This window comes from Hippocampus guttulatus, chromosome 14 (genome assembly GCF_054856545.1).
Source record: "Hippocampus guttulatus isolate MCC_2025c chromosome 14, RoL_Hgut_1.0, whole genome shotgun sequence".
NCBI lineage: Eukaryota > Metazoa > Chordata > Actinopteri > Syngnathiformes > Syngnathidae > Hippocampus > Hippocampus guttulatus.
In genome coordinates, this window is record NC_141274.1 from 2,469,920 (window position 1) to 2,481,939 (window position 12,020).

At 42.5% G+C, this 12,020-nt stretch overlaps 1 protein-coding gene across 1 annotated transcript in view; it reads left to right on the plus strand.

Annotated features, from left to right (window-relative positions):
- Positions 1-425: 425 nt before the first annotated feature.
- The window catches only part of cdh2 (cadherin 2, type 1, N-cadherin (neuronal)), a 58,427-nt gene continuing 46,832 nt past the window's right edge, over positions 426-12,020 (plus strand). The window contains exons 1-2 of the mRNA XM_086129095.1: positions 426-805; positions 2,471-2,579. Coding sequence (XP_085985221.1) covers positions 743-805; positions 2,471-2,579 — 172 coding nt within the window. The 5' untranslated portion in view covers positions 426-742. The remainder of the gene's footprint in view (positions 806-2,470; positions 2,580-12,020) is intronic.

A 12,020-nucleotide genomic window follows, 5' to 3' on the forward strand; every position in this document is an offset into this window, starting at 1 on the left:
ATGCTAGTTTTCAGCTATAGTCCCAAGGCAGGTGTCTAAAATAGCATATATAGAGCAATTATCTTCTCAGCCCTGCTATGTACCAGTCAAGACGCCTTTTATCCCAGGGAGGGTAAAAAAAATCATGGGAGTCCTCAGTGGTAATCATTTTTGTGTGTTTAAACTCAGACAAAAATGTTTCTACATATTTTTGTGAGTTCGCAAACGACACTGGGTAGCCCGTCCCCTATTGGTTAGAAGCAGAATAGGACTGTCGTTGCAACGGAGTAATCTGATTGGACGTTTCATTGTCTTTCGACGTCATCACTCATTTTGCCTTCGTAAATCCTCTTTGATGCAGTGAACCTCTTTGTTCATTACTGAGTTTTTAAACTTATACACCTTGCTTTTTAACCCCCTCCTCCAGCAGTTTAGTGTTGAGGGAGCTCACTCTGCGGTTAGCGACGTGTGACCAGCAGGGAGAGACAGTGAGAGACGCATTTAGAGTGGAGTGGACCAGTGGCTCGTCTTTTGTTGCGTCGGAGTGAAGGAAGCAAAGGAGAGAGAAGAGGAGGAGAATTCGAGCAGCTTCAGTACCAGCCAGTGCTTCTCCAGGATAACACTCCACGGAGGGGGCTGCTTCAGCCGAAGACGCCGCTTAGCCGTTGGTCTTAAAAAATCGGGTTTTCACCCCCCCATTTTGATTTTCGACCAACGTGTGGGATTGTGGTCGTGATTTCGAAGAGGATTTAAGACAACAAAAATGTACCGACGACGGGAGGGCAGCGGCGGGCTGCTTCTGCTGACGCTCTTGGCAGTGCTGCAGGTAATTTCCGAGTGGGACACTTTTGTCCTATCGTGTGTTTTAAACGTAGCGTCGCCACTTTATCGCACGTGAAAGCAAGTCTTTCTCATTCTTGCTTTTTAAAATTAAATAAAATTTGTATTTTAATAGACACGAGACTGACGGTGCAGTGGCGCGTGCAGTCGGTGCTAGCTTATGGTTCGTCCTCCCGTTTGTTCCAACTTCAGAGAAGAGCGGAAAGCTCTCCGGTAAAATGATTTGCTTCTAAAAGATTGAAAGTTTAGCGTTTCATACGCCTGTTCAAGTTGAGACGTTACACACGGCTAACCTAGTTTGAGAGCGCTTAAGTTGAATATCTACAGGGACAGCGGGGGAGTTGATTTCATCACGAAGACCCGTTCTCATCAGCCTTTTTGGTTGTTGAATAAAGAAGCTACAACAGTAAAAAATATATATATATATATACTGTATATTTTTAAAAAACACTAGTAGCCTACTACACACACTCAAAATCATCCAACTGTCCATGTTACCCCACTACACGCAACAGGGTGGCTTATGCGGCTTAAGGGCGAAATGAGTGCACACACAGCAGGGGGACATTATTAAGCACAAAGCAGTAATACTACACTGTTTCAAGCTGGAATACTTCTTCTATATTATTTGTTTTTAATCATTATTATTGCCTCTGAGGAGAGCAAACTTTGGCCTGTGGGCTGTATGAGCACCAACCAAAATCATTTCAAATGGTCCGAAGTAGAATTTCAATGTATTTAACCCACAAATAGGCTCATAAAATGTAATAAACAAACAGGGAAGAAAAAGGTTGCCCAGCCTTGTTCAATAGTATCCCAGCTCCGCTCCTCCCCCTATTCCCAAGGATGTTAAATTCCTCTGATTAAGCAGCGGCACAAATACCCACAATGCTTTTTTTTCCAGCGGGGGACCCCCTCTGTCGTTTTGCATTCTTCCCCAGAGTTCATGCTATGAGAAACGGGGTCAAATCTGGCGGACAAGAAACAGAATCAAGGCTGTTTAGGGAGTAGTAGACTTCTCCTGAAAATTGCTTCACATCCCATCGTGATTCATTTCTTGCCAGTTAGTCAGGCCAGTCCTCCTTAAAATGTGAGCGAAAATTCTTGATATATTTAGTTTTATCTCAATGAGTCATCTTAAGTGTGGGGGGTGAATCCGAATTCCAGTAAATGCACAGTTGGTCATCATTACATGTTTAGTTTTTTTTTTTTTTTTTTTTTTTGCTTCTTGGGTGTTCCGCCCCGTTTTATGGCAACAATAGCGGATTGTTGGCATGTAGCACCGCGACCGTGTTCCTGTTCTTGAAAAGTACACAGTTAGTGTTGATCAGAAAGGCCGACACAGAGGCTTGGCAGTAACTCCAGCCTGTGCCTAGGCCCCTCCACTGGGACAAATGGAGCTTGTTCTTGCCCAGCCATGCTTTTTGGCTAATGCTTAACCCTTTTGGCCTCATTATCCTAATTGCAGTGCCTGCTATAAAAACAACAGATGCTTTTGTACAACTGAGAGAGAGGTGGTGATTATGGGCGGAAGGGGGTGCTGGGGATTCAGAACATGAGCAAGAGGTTTCGGGAGGGCATGGGGTACACTTTTGTGGTTTGATTTATGACTCATCGTCGCACCCCCTCACCATCTTCCTTTCCACCACAGATTGCAGCAGAGTGCGGAGTCATCTCACCCTGCAGGCCTGGCTTCTCTGAAGATGTATACAAGGTTGGCTTGCCAGATATCATCGAGAAGGGACAGCCCCTTTTCACTGGTGGGTGTCGACTCCCGCCCCACGCCCCCCGTGTCTATGTATCGCTATGCTCCCCTGTTGTTTCATAGTAGTTCCGATGTAGAACAAGCCCAACATTTTTGAAAATTACCTCCCGAGTAGCTACGAGCCATGTCATTTTCCACATAAACCGGCTCACATGTGGTTCACATTTATATCGCCCCATTTGCTTACATGTTCCCCTTCTTTGTCGCTGTGAGCAGAGGCCTGTGTACAAAGTGCAGCTTGTTAGTCAAAAGTGAAAGCATACATTGTGGCTAACACCCTCTGCGATTTGCATCTTTCACTGGGGGGGTCCCTGGAGGGCAGATAATGAAAATCCATTGCACGCATTTCGATACCTATGCAACTTTAAAGTCAAGCAATTAATGTCGCTAAATGTTAGGTGTGTAGCACTACGATGTCAGTGCAAAGAAATGAGTCATCAAGTTAAGAGAATTAAGTTGCATTGTCATGAGAAAAAAAAAATCTCAGAGATATACTGTAGGTTGTAATGATACAGGAATAAACATCATAGACTTTTAGGTAGCATCCTTGAGGAGTCCTACCGTTACAGGATTTTTTATGAGAACACAGTTGTTGGATTGTAATTTAACAGGCGGTAATAGGCATAATGTTACAAATAAGTAAAACAGTGAAGAGACATTGTAATTTTATGGAGGAAAGTGAAGTCAAATAAAATCAGATTACATGCAGTTTTAATATTGCAATGAAAAAGTGTTAATTTACACAAGTAGTGTCATTGTAGTTACAAGACAAAATCCATTATTTTACCAAAATAAAGCCGCACTTGTACAGGAATAGTTATAATATTTGGGGGGCCAAATATGTAATGTTTCAAGAATAAAGTCATATTAACTCATTCAGTACCAGCCAATTCTGGACCAAGTCTGAAAAGACATTTAAAAACGTCTTTGGGAGTGAATGAGTTAATGCCACAATTGTACATTCACATATTAAAATGGTTAATGTTGCAATTTTATCAGGGGGAAAACCAACAAATCTACTGGAATGTTTGAAAAAAAAAAAAAAAAGATTGTGGCTATTTTACGATCTTAAAGTTGTACCTGTTTTAATTTAATCTCGTCAAATTACACTTTAGGTTCCACAAACACTGAAATACTCCCTGTCATCATCATCAATACGCTCAGCTTGTTTTTGGCTGTTATCCAAAGAGAAATACAACTTTGTCCAACTAATAGTGTGACGTTTACTCTCTGAAAAGCAGTTTTCTATTTTATTCTTTTTCGTGTGGCCCCAACTCTCCTTTGGAGTATAGCATAAAACTGGTGGTTTAAATTAGATCACTTTTGTCGACTCTCACATCAACGTCTTTGAAAATGCTTCAATCTTTGTCTGCACTAGCGTAATGAACTCCAAAAAAGGCACGACCAGTACTGCTATGACTGGCGTAACAAGGATGCAGCCACTGTGAAGCCACACATCGGTCTTACAAGCAGTAATAAAGGTGGAATATAACACCAATGTGCCATTAGCGAGGCTACAGCCTTGAGGTCACTTGAGCCAGAAAACATTCCCGCTTGTGTTGGATTTCACACTACGTGCCGAAAAGTTGCACACCGATGTCGGTGTGACTCCGAGGGTGGAGGAAGAGAGGCAGAAATGACAAGACGGGAGGAAAAGTGCTTGGGCGGGTGGCTGCAGCTTTCACTGATCCTGACTTCGTGCACAAGTTTCCGTTTGACGCTGCAGGTGATGGATTTGCCTCTGCCGGCTTGCGGATGAGCCGTGACCAGGGGTAATCAGGCTCCTTTTATTTTAGACCGCCACACCTCTCCAATGCACCCCCCCCCCCCCCCCCCCCCCCCTAAACTGGCTTGTTGAACTGGAGATTTCCTTGACAGAGTGGGGCACTCCTGTGTCATTGTAATGCAGCCTAGCAGCTCAGTAGCGTGGGATGATGTTAATGAAAGTGCATTCTCCAGTGGAAGGCTCCTGCCGTGGGTTGGGAGAGACAAAAAGACCCCGCGGTGTGAAGAGTTGGCCCAACTTTTTCAATTTTGCCCTGGCCATGCTGTTTAGGATATTGTTTCAGGCCACAGTGAAGCATGCTAGTGCTTGTCCTGTACCCTCGCATTTCATTAGCGTGGTTAATTTTCACCTGAAAGGGCTTCATTGATGAATAAAAAGTATTGAAAGGCTAATGTATTCGGCATAACAGGGCTCCCTCTCCATTCAGCACACATTACAACACATTGGTTTTCAGTTTTCTTTTGTCCCCACCAGTTGTTTTGGCTCTTTTACTAATTTGAAATGGATAGTCTGTGTTAGGTTTCAATAGCGTAACTCAAAACACTCGGGAACTACAAAGCAAAAGGTAAGCTGTTAACATTTTTGTCCCGTCTAATTGCAGTCTGTCCTTTTGTGGCAGATTCAGGGAATACACAGCCGGGGGGGATGGGGGGGGTGTAAAAAAGGTGGAAATGGTGCTACTTCACTTGTAAACAGTGCATTGTATGCACTAAATTGAAGACTTCCTGTGGATTTGATGTTGGCAAAGGGTGGCTGGCTAGGCCAGCACAGTTGATTGTAAGATTTAATCACATTCCTTGGGGGCGTCCTCTAGACTTTAACCATCAGCTGGCCAAGTGAGGCTATATTGATTTTCAATAAAAATGCATTTTTTTTCAAAATTAGGTGGCAGAGCCGTGCAAAGAAAAGCAGGAAGGACAATTGTTCTTTTTCGAGCACTACTATCCAGTCCGGTAAAAAGGAGGCAGCGCTCATTGTTAGCCAATGCAAAACCTTGACAGGCTCTCTGTCTAGTTGACCTTTCTTTGTAAAGAATAGAATGTTTGCTCTGGCCTGATAAGTCAAGAGTAGACCCCAAACACCAAAGTTATTTATTAACAGCCTTCAACAGACAAAGATAGCTGATCTTGTAGTTGCCTGATTAAGCGACGTGTATAACAAAATGGCATTCAATTCCAGGTAGGTCGTGGCAGCGGGTGGTTTGCCCCTCAGTGGAATTCTGGTGTCTTGTGAGAGTGGGTGTGCATTGTTCTGTTTTTATCCAGATGGGGCCTCAAAACCAGAGAAAGTGTGTCAGTCGGAGCATTATTCAGCAGAGGTTTCCCGCCCTAAAAACGGTGTTAATGAAAAGGCCGGAAGCCTTCATTGTGCTTGAAACACGTCCTGTAGATCCCTTCATACATTCTGCTTTCTTTCCTTCCGCTAGCATTTATGCGGGAAAAAGCAGTGTTTCTCGCTTGATTATGCATCACTGCAAGGACTTTATGTTAGGGGTGTCATGAGCCGTAGGATGGGGTTTTTACACTCGGCCAGCTTAATGAAGAAATTGGTCCCATTAGTGTCAGAAATCGAGACGTGGAGCAACATGTGCTTGTGTCAAGTCGATCTCAAGAATTTTTTGTTAATCTATCATTAAGTAAAATTGCTTGTCTTTGCATTGTTTACACAAGACGAACCGTTAAATAAACTAAAATGTCACCTCGCCAAATCCTTCACTTTGCCGCGACTGGGTCCGTTTTAAGAGTTATTTCTGCACTCTGCGCCCCGATCATTCTGACGGCCGTGTGTACAGCTGTGGCCACTTAGATGTGTTTAAAGGGGGCCCCCCATGTTTGGTGAGACATGACCCAGAACGACCCAGTCCTGTAAACCGGGCCAAGTAGTCATCGAGCTAGTCAAGCCCTTTTCCTGCGCAGAGCAATTCCGGTCGGGTCCGGATGATCGGATGAAGGTTAGACACACGGGCATGGCTTGATGCTACACGTCAGACCAACGCAACAGATATTTGACAGCTCCATGCGGGCTCTGCACTACGGCTAAAATTGAATACCTCGATAATGATATGATAACAATTAATTATGGGCTCAGTGGAAAAAAAAATCAATCCAAAAGGAAGTGGAAAGTGTAGTTGTATGGACAATGTAAACTTCACACAAGAGACCCTGCAGCGAGATTCAAACCCAGAACCTCTCCGCTGTGTGGCAGATGTGCTAACCAGTAAGTAGGTTCACAGTGCTACGCACACTATCCCAATGAAAGAGAAATAAGATAAACAGATGTCTGAAAGTACAGACCAGCGAGACTAAACTTCAAAGCACAGTGATTCAGCCAGCTCTCTGTTTCTTGCACGTTTCTAAAAAAAAATAAAATAAAAGTCTATCCGTAAGGGTATTAGGGATGTTTCACGAGGTCTAACCTTTGCTGTTTTTACAAGATTGTCATGTACAATTTATCGTGAAAACCTTAATTAACATTACCCTTGGAGTATAGCATTCGGACATTGGAATCTTTACATACATCTCAATCTTCCTATTTGCTAGGCAACACTAGCACGTTCATGTCTGGCTCCAGACTGGACCTCACACAAACTGATTGAAAATTTGTTCTGAACGAGAGACGGTGGCCTGCATGCACTGCACAAGTTTTGTCATGTCATGTTGGAGAGCCGGGGACCCGAAATTTTGTCAAGGACCCGCACAACATCTCACTTTGGTTTAGAATCCAAAATGCCACCAAATGAAGGTTGATCTATTCATTTATTTCTTTTTAAACCATAAAATCTGATGGATGCGTAGATTCTGCATCGACCACATCTTATGCCCACAGTTTTGAATGCGTATGTAGTAGCACTACCAACCTTAGATATATTTCCTTAATTTGACTTTAGCTGTCGATCCACGATAAGCAGGAGATGAGCCTTGTGATCGGCTGGCCTAAGTGGTATATTTAAGGACAAGCTTAAAAATGAGGTTTGCAACCACCTGAGCGGCATGCCGTTGCAAGCGGAGGAAATTCTATGATTGATATCATCGATTTTGTGATATTCATGTCTTCAATGTTAATTTTTAGCTATCACTACAATAGTACAGGTACTTGTCAACAAATAAGAATGCAGTGATCCCTCACTTATCGCGGTTAATGGGGATCGAGACCACCCGCGAAAGAGGCAAATCCGCGAAGTCGGAACCGATGGATGTACATGTGTATGAGTATATATAATATTTATAAGGCCGCATTAATGGTATACATGCATGTAGAAGTAAATGTTTGTTGTAATTAACATTCCTGAATGCTATATACTAATATATATATACACATATACCTGTACATACACACACACATATATATATATATATATATATATATATAGGATGTATAAGTTAGGTTAGGTTAGTGTATAAATAACAAAATACAGTAAACATATACATGTAGTACTGTATATGTTGCTCTATGTGACTCGCTGTTGTTTTGCTGACTTTCACTGCCTCTCACGGACCTTTTGCGGACATTTTGCGGCATTTTCGCTATTAATTTCTTTATTGATGAATGCTTTTAAAAAATCTGCGATGCACTGAAACCGCGAAAAGTAGCAAGGTATCACTGTATCATGAACAAGTTGATTTCATTCAGTCATGCGTTCAAAAAGTGAAATGCATACATTCATTCCACACATGACTGATACATTTCCTGTGTTGATTCATTTTCATTTAGATTACATCTGAAGACTAATTAAAAAACAAAACAAATTCACAATTCACATTCTCAAAAAATTTGAATAGTATGAAAATCATATGCGGGAGATGGGTTCCAGCTGTCGCATTCCTCGTGTCAAACCACTTATGAACAGCGTCAGAAGCCTGGACTAAAGACAAAAAGGACTGGACTGCAGCCTAGTGGGCCAAAGTCATGGTCTCTCATGAAAGCACATTTTCCATTTCCTTTGGAAACCAGAGTCTGGAGGAAGCGAGGGGAGCCACAAAATCTACATTGCTCCAGGTCCAGAGTCAAATTGCCACCGTCAGTCACGTTTTAGGGTGCCATGTCATCTGCTGGTGTTGGTCCTTTGTGTTTCCTGAAGTCCAAGGTCAACGCAGCCGTCAACCAGGGGAATTTTAGAGCACCTCATGCTTCCTGCTGCTGACCACTTTTATGGAGATGCAGATTTCATTTTCCAACAGGACTTGGCGCCTGCACACAGTGCCAAAGCTATCAGTACATGATGTAAGGACCATGGTATTCTTGTTCTTGACTGGCCTACAAACTCGCCTGACCTGAACCTTAGAGAAAATTTAGGGGGTAAAGTGAAGAGGAAGATGTGAAATGTGTGACGAAGCAATGCAGAAGAGCTGAAGGCCCCTATCAGAGCAACATCTCTTGTAACACCTGAGCTGTGCCACACACTGATCGACTCCACGTCACATTGCATTGCTGCAGTAATTCAGGCAAAAGGAGCCCCAACTAAGTAGTACTGTACATGTACATATTATTCAAGTTTATACTTTTCGGTTGGCTAACATTTCTAAAACTCCTTTCTTTGTATCGTCTTAAGTATTATTGTAATTTTCTGAGAATGTGCATTTGGGTTTTTCATTAGTTTTCAGATATCATCATCAAAATGAAAATGAATCAAACACTTGAAATGTATCAGTCTGTGTGGAATGAATGCATGCATTATACAAGTTTCACTTTTTAAAGAGTATTCCTGAAATAAATAGAACTTTGATAATGAGATTCTAATTTTTTGACAAGCACCTCCTTGTATTAGCGTTCAGCACTAGTGTGTGGTTGGGAGTGCTTTATGGATACATTTGCAGACACCACATAGTTCAGTCATCAAACCCCATTTTTCACATTCAAATTCGCATTCACGGATCAGGAACAAAGTGCAACATTAAGAATCACTGGGAGCCGTCTGACCCTTTTTAAAAAAAAAAAAAAATAGTGTGGGCCCTGCTGTGTTTTATATATTCTCTGTCATTGTAGAACACGAAGAACACCACCAACTCCATGGCCATTCCCCCTCCCCCTCAAATGACATCTCGCATTGCCTTTTATTTAACTACATGCACTTTGCTCATACCACCACTCCATCGCTTACATTCTCCTATTTTTCTTTCCAGAAGTAAATCAATGCTTGCAGTTCTTTGTTTACAGTGATCAATATGTATGTAATGAAGGCAGTGTTCCAATTCCCAGCCAAAGCATCACTGGCGGGTTGGGTTGAATAGGTTTTATTCCTTTTATTGTTTTCACCCTGCATACATTTATTTTCATCTTCCGTCACGGAATCTTTTCTCTTCTTCTCTCTGGGAGCACCATGGCCTAGATAACCATCACAAATTGTGACAGTTGATTGAATCCTGGCAGAATATATCTGTGGAAAAATCACCTTTGATGCACTTTGCCTACAATTTAACAAGGAAGCAGAGTTGGAGGCTTGAGTCGAGTGCAGGGGCCAGCACATTTGTTTTTTTTTAACAAGCTCCAATGCAGTGAAATAATAATAAGAACGTTAGCGTATTAAAGCTGGCGCAACCATCTGTGGCTAATTGGTGGGTGCGTTTCTGAGCCTGCTGGGTGGCAAGGCGGGATAAGGCGTAATTTATTTATGTCTGACCTTTTTAGGCTGGAAGTCCTTAGCTAACTTGGGGCTGTCTGAAAATAATCCTTTGCTCCGTGCAGGCACACCAAGCCTTAAGACCATTACGAGTACTTTGAAGAGAGCTAACATGGCGCCAATAACTTCTTATCACCTCTGTTCATATCGCAGTTATCAGCTAGAGGCCGTGCCCTCCATTAGTGGCACCTCGCAGTGTCTGACATTGGGCAGTCATCTGTTTCAGGGGGGTTGTCCATTGCATATAATTAGCTTGTTCAATTCAAAGGCACTAACGGTGGCGACGCATCTCGAGCCAAAGGTTAGTAGTAGAGGCTATTTGACCCATACAACCTCAATCAAAGGAAATCTTTACTCTTTGACTTAATATAGAAATATACAAAGCTGTACACGCTACTTGGTTGAACTTTCTCCTCTTGCGCACATGAAAAACCTGCAAAATAGGTGCATTAAGATTCTGAACAGCAGAACTGGCCTTTCCTTTTCATATATCGATAATGTTTGTCGGCCAGCGACAATTCGGTTTGACCTAACGCGGCAGGAGATCTGAGTGTCCAATATTAAACTTCACATCTTCATTCTGGCTTTCCGACGTTCATTTCCACACAAGTGCCGTCCCACCGCCGATATTGCCTTTATGTTCATGTTGAAACACTGTGAAAGCCGGATTAAACGATTTTTGGATTGTAATGTAGCTATGTGGCCGTGTTTGTCAAATTCAAATTTCAAATCCAGTGGTTCCACAGGCAGACTTGAAAGCCTCCCATTGAATTGCTCCTTTACGCCGTCTCGTGAAGGTGAGTGAGAGGCGTCGGGGGCTGTTGTGGCTGATTTATGGCTTATTTGGTTTGGGATCACACCTGGGTCCAGCCAATCTGAAATTACTTGTTCATTTGTCCATGCCACAGGTTGACTCATGCATGACAAGATTGAAGGAGCATTTTTTTTTCACACTTGGGTTTTTGATTTAAAGGGAAAAACACAGTGAAAGCACATTAAATGCAACGAGGTCATGTATAAATAACTGGTGACCTCACTTTCTTACACATATGCCTCCATATAACCAGGCTTGGTATTCTTCACTTGTGAAATCCGATTTTAGACAAGAAAATGCCGTCTTGCAATCAGAAGAGAATGCATCTGTGTTGAGATTATACTTTGCCCTTCTTCTAACTGATTTGTAGATTTCAGAGCCATTTTTCTTCAGCAGGAGAGCTTCTTTTTTTGGGGGCGGGGGGCTAAAGCAAATAACTCCATATCTCTTTCCCAGATCCTGTCTACAAGACAGCCTCTCTTCTGCAAGTCAACCCAGCTGCTTCTTTGGCAATACTGCCATTCGATTTAGACCACTCTATCTCCCCGTCGTGCCTTTTTTCCCCTCATTAAGTTAAACAGAATCAGAGCGTACAGGGCCTTGAAGGTCCTTACATTTTCCATCAGCAGACATGTGAAGGAGCCACTCCCCATACCCATTATGTTCTCTGTCTCATTAAATCTTTGGTGCAGGAGGGTAATATAGTCAGGCTCACGTGTTGTCTTTTTTTTCTTTTTAACACATAATTGCATTTGCTGGCTGCTGATCACTATACACTTAAGGTTGCCTTTCCACTGGTCAACTTTAGTTAAGTTTAAACAAATTCTGGGCTAACTGCTCTGATAGTGTGGGTCAGCTGATCACGTGTAAGTGAACATTGGACAGTGGTCCTACTGCAAGTCAACTCCGGCGTGGCTCAGATTATAATCGACAACTTTTTTTATATCCCCCAAATGAAAGCCCTGCGGCTAAAAGAATGATGTCGCTTATTTGCAGACTTTGACGATCTCAGAAACGTTAGGTTCTCCTCAATTCTTGGCCTCGCTGGAACACACTTGAAGTGTGTTTACTGTTCATGAATTGTTTTGTTGAGCTGGATGTGGAACTGGTTAACTCCGCCAGTTTTTGGAACAAATTGAAGCGTTTGCATCAGTATTCAGAGTTGCTCATGCCAAAAATGCAACATAATGCTGTTTACGCAGTCTTCAAGTTGAAGGTG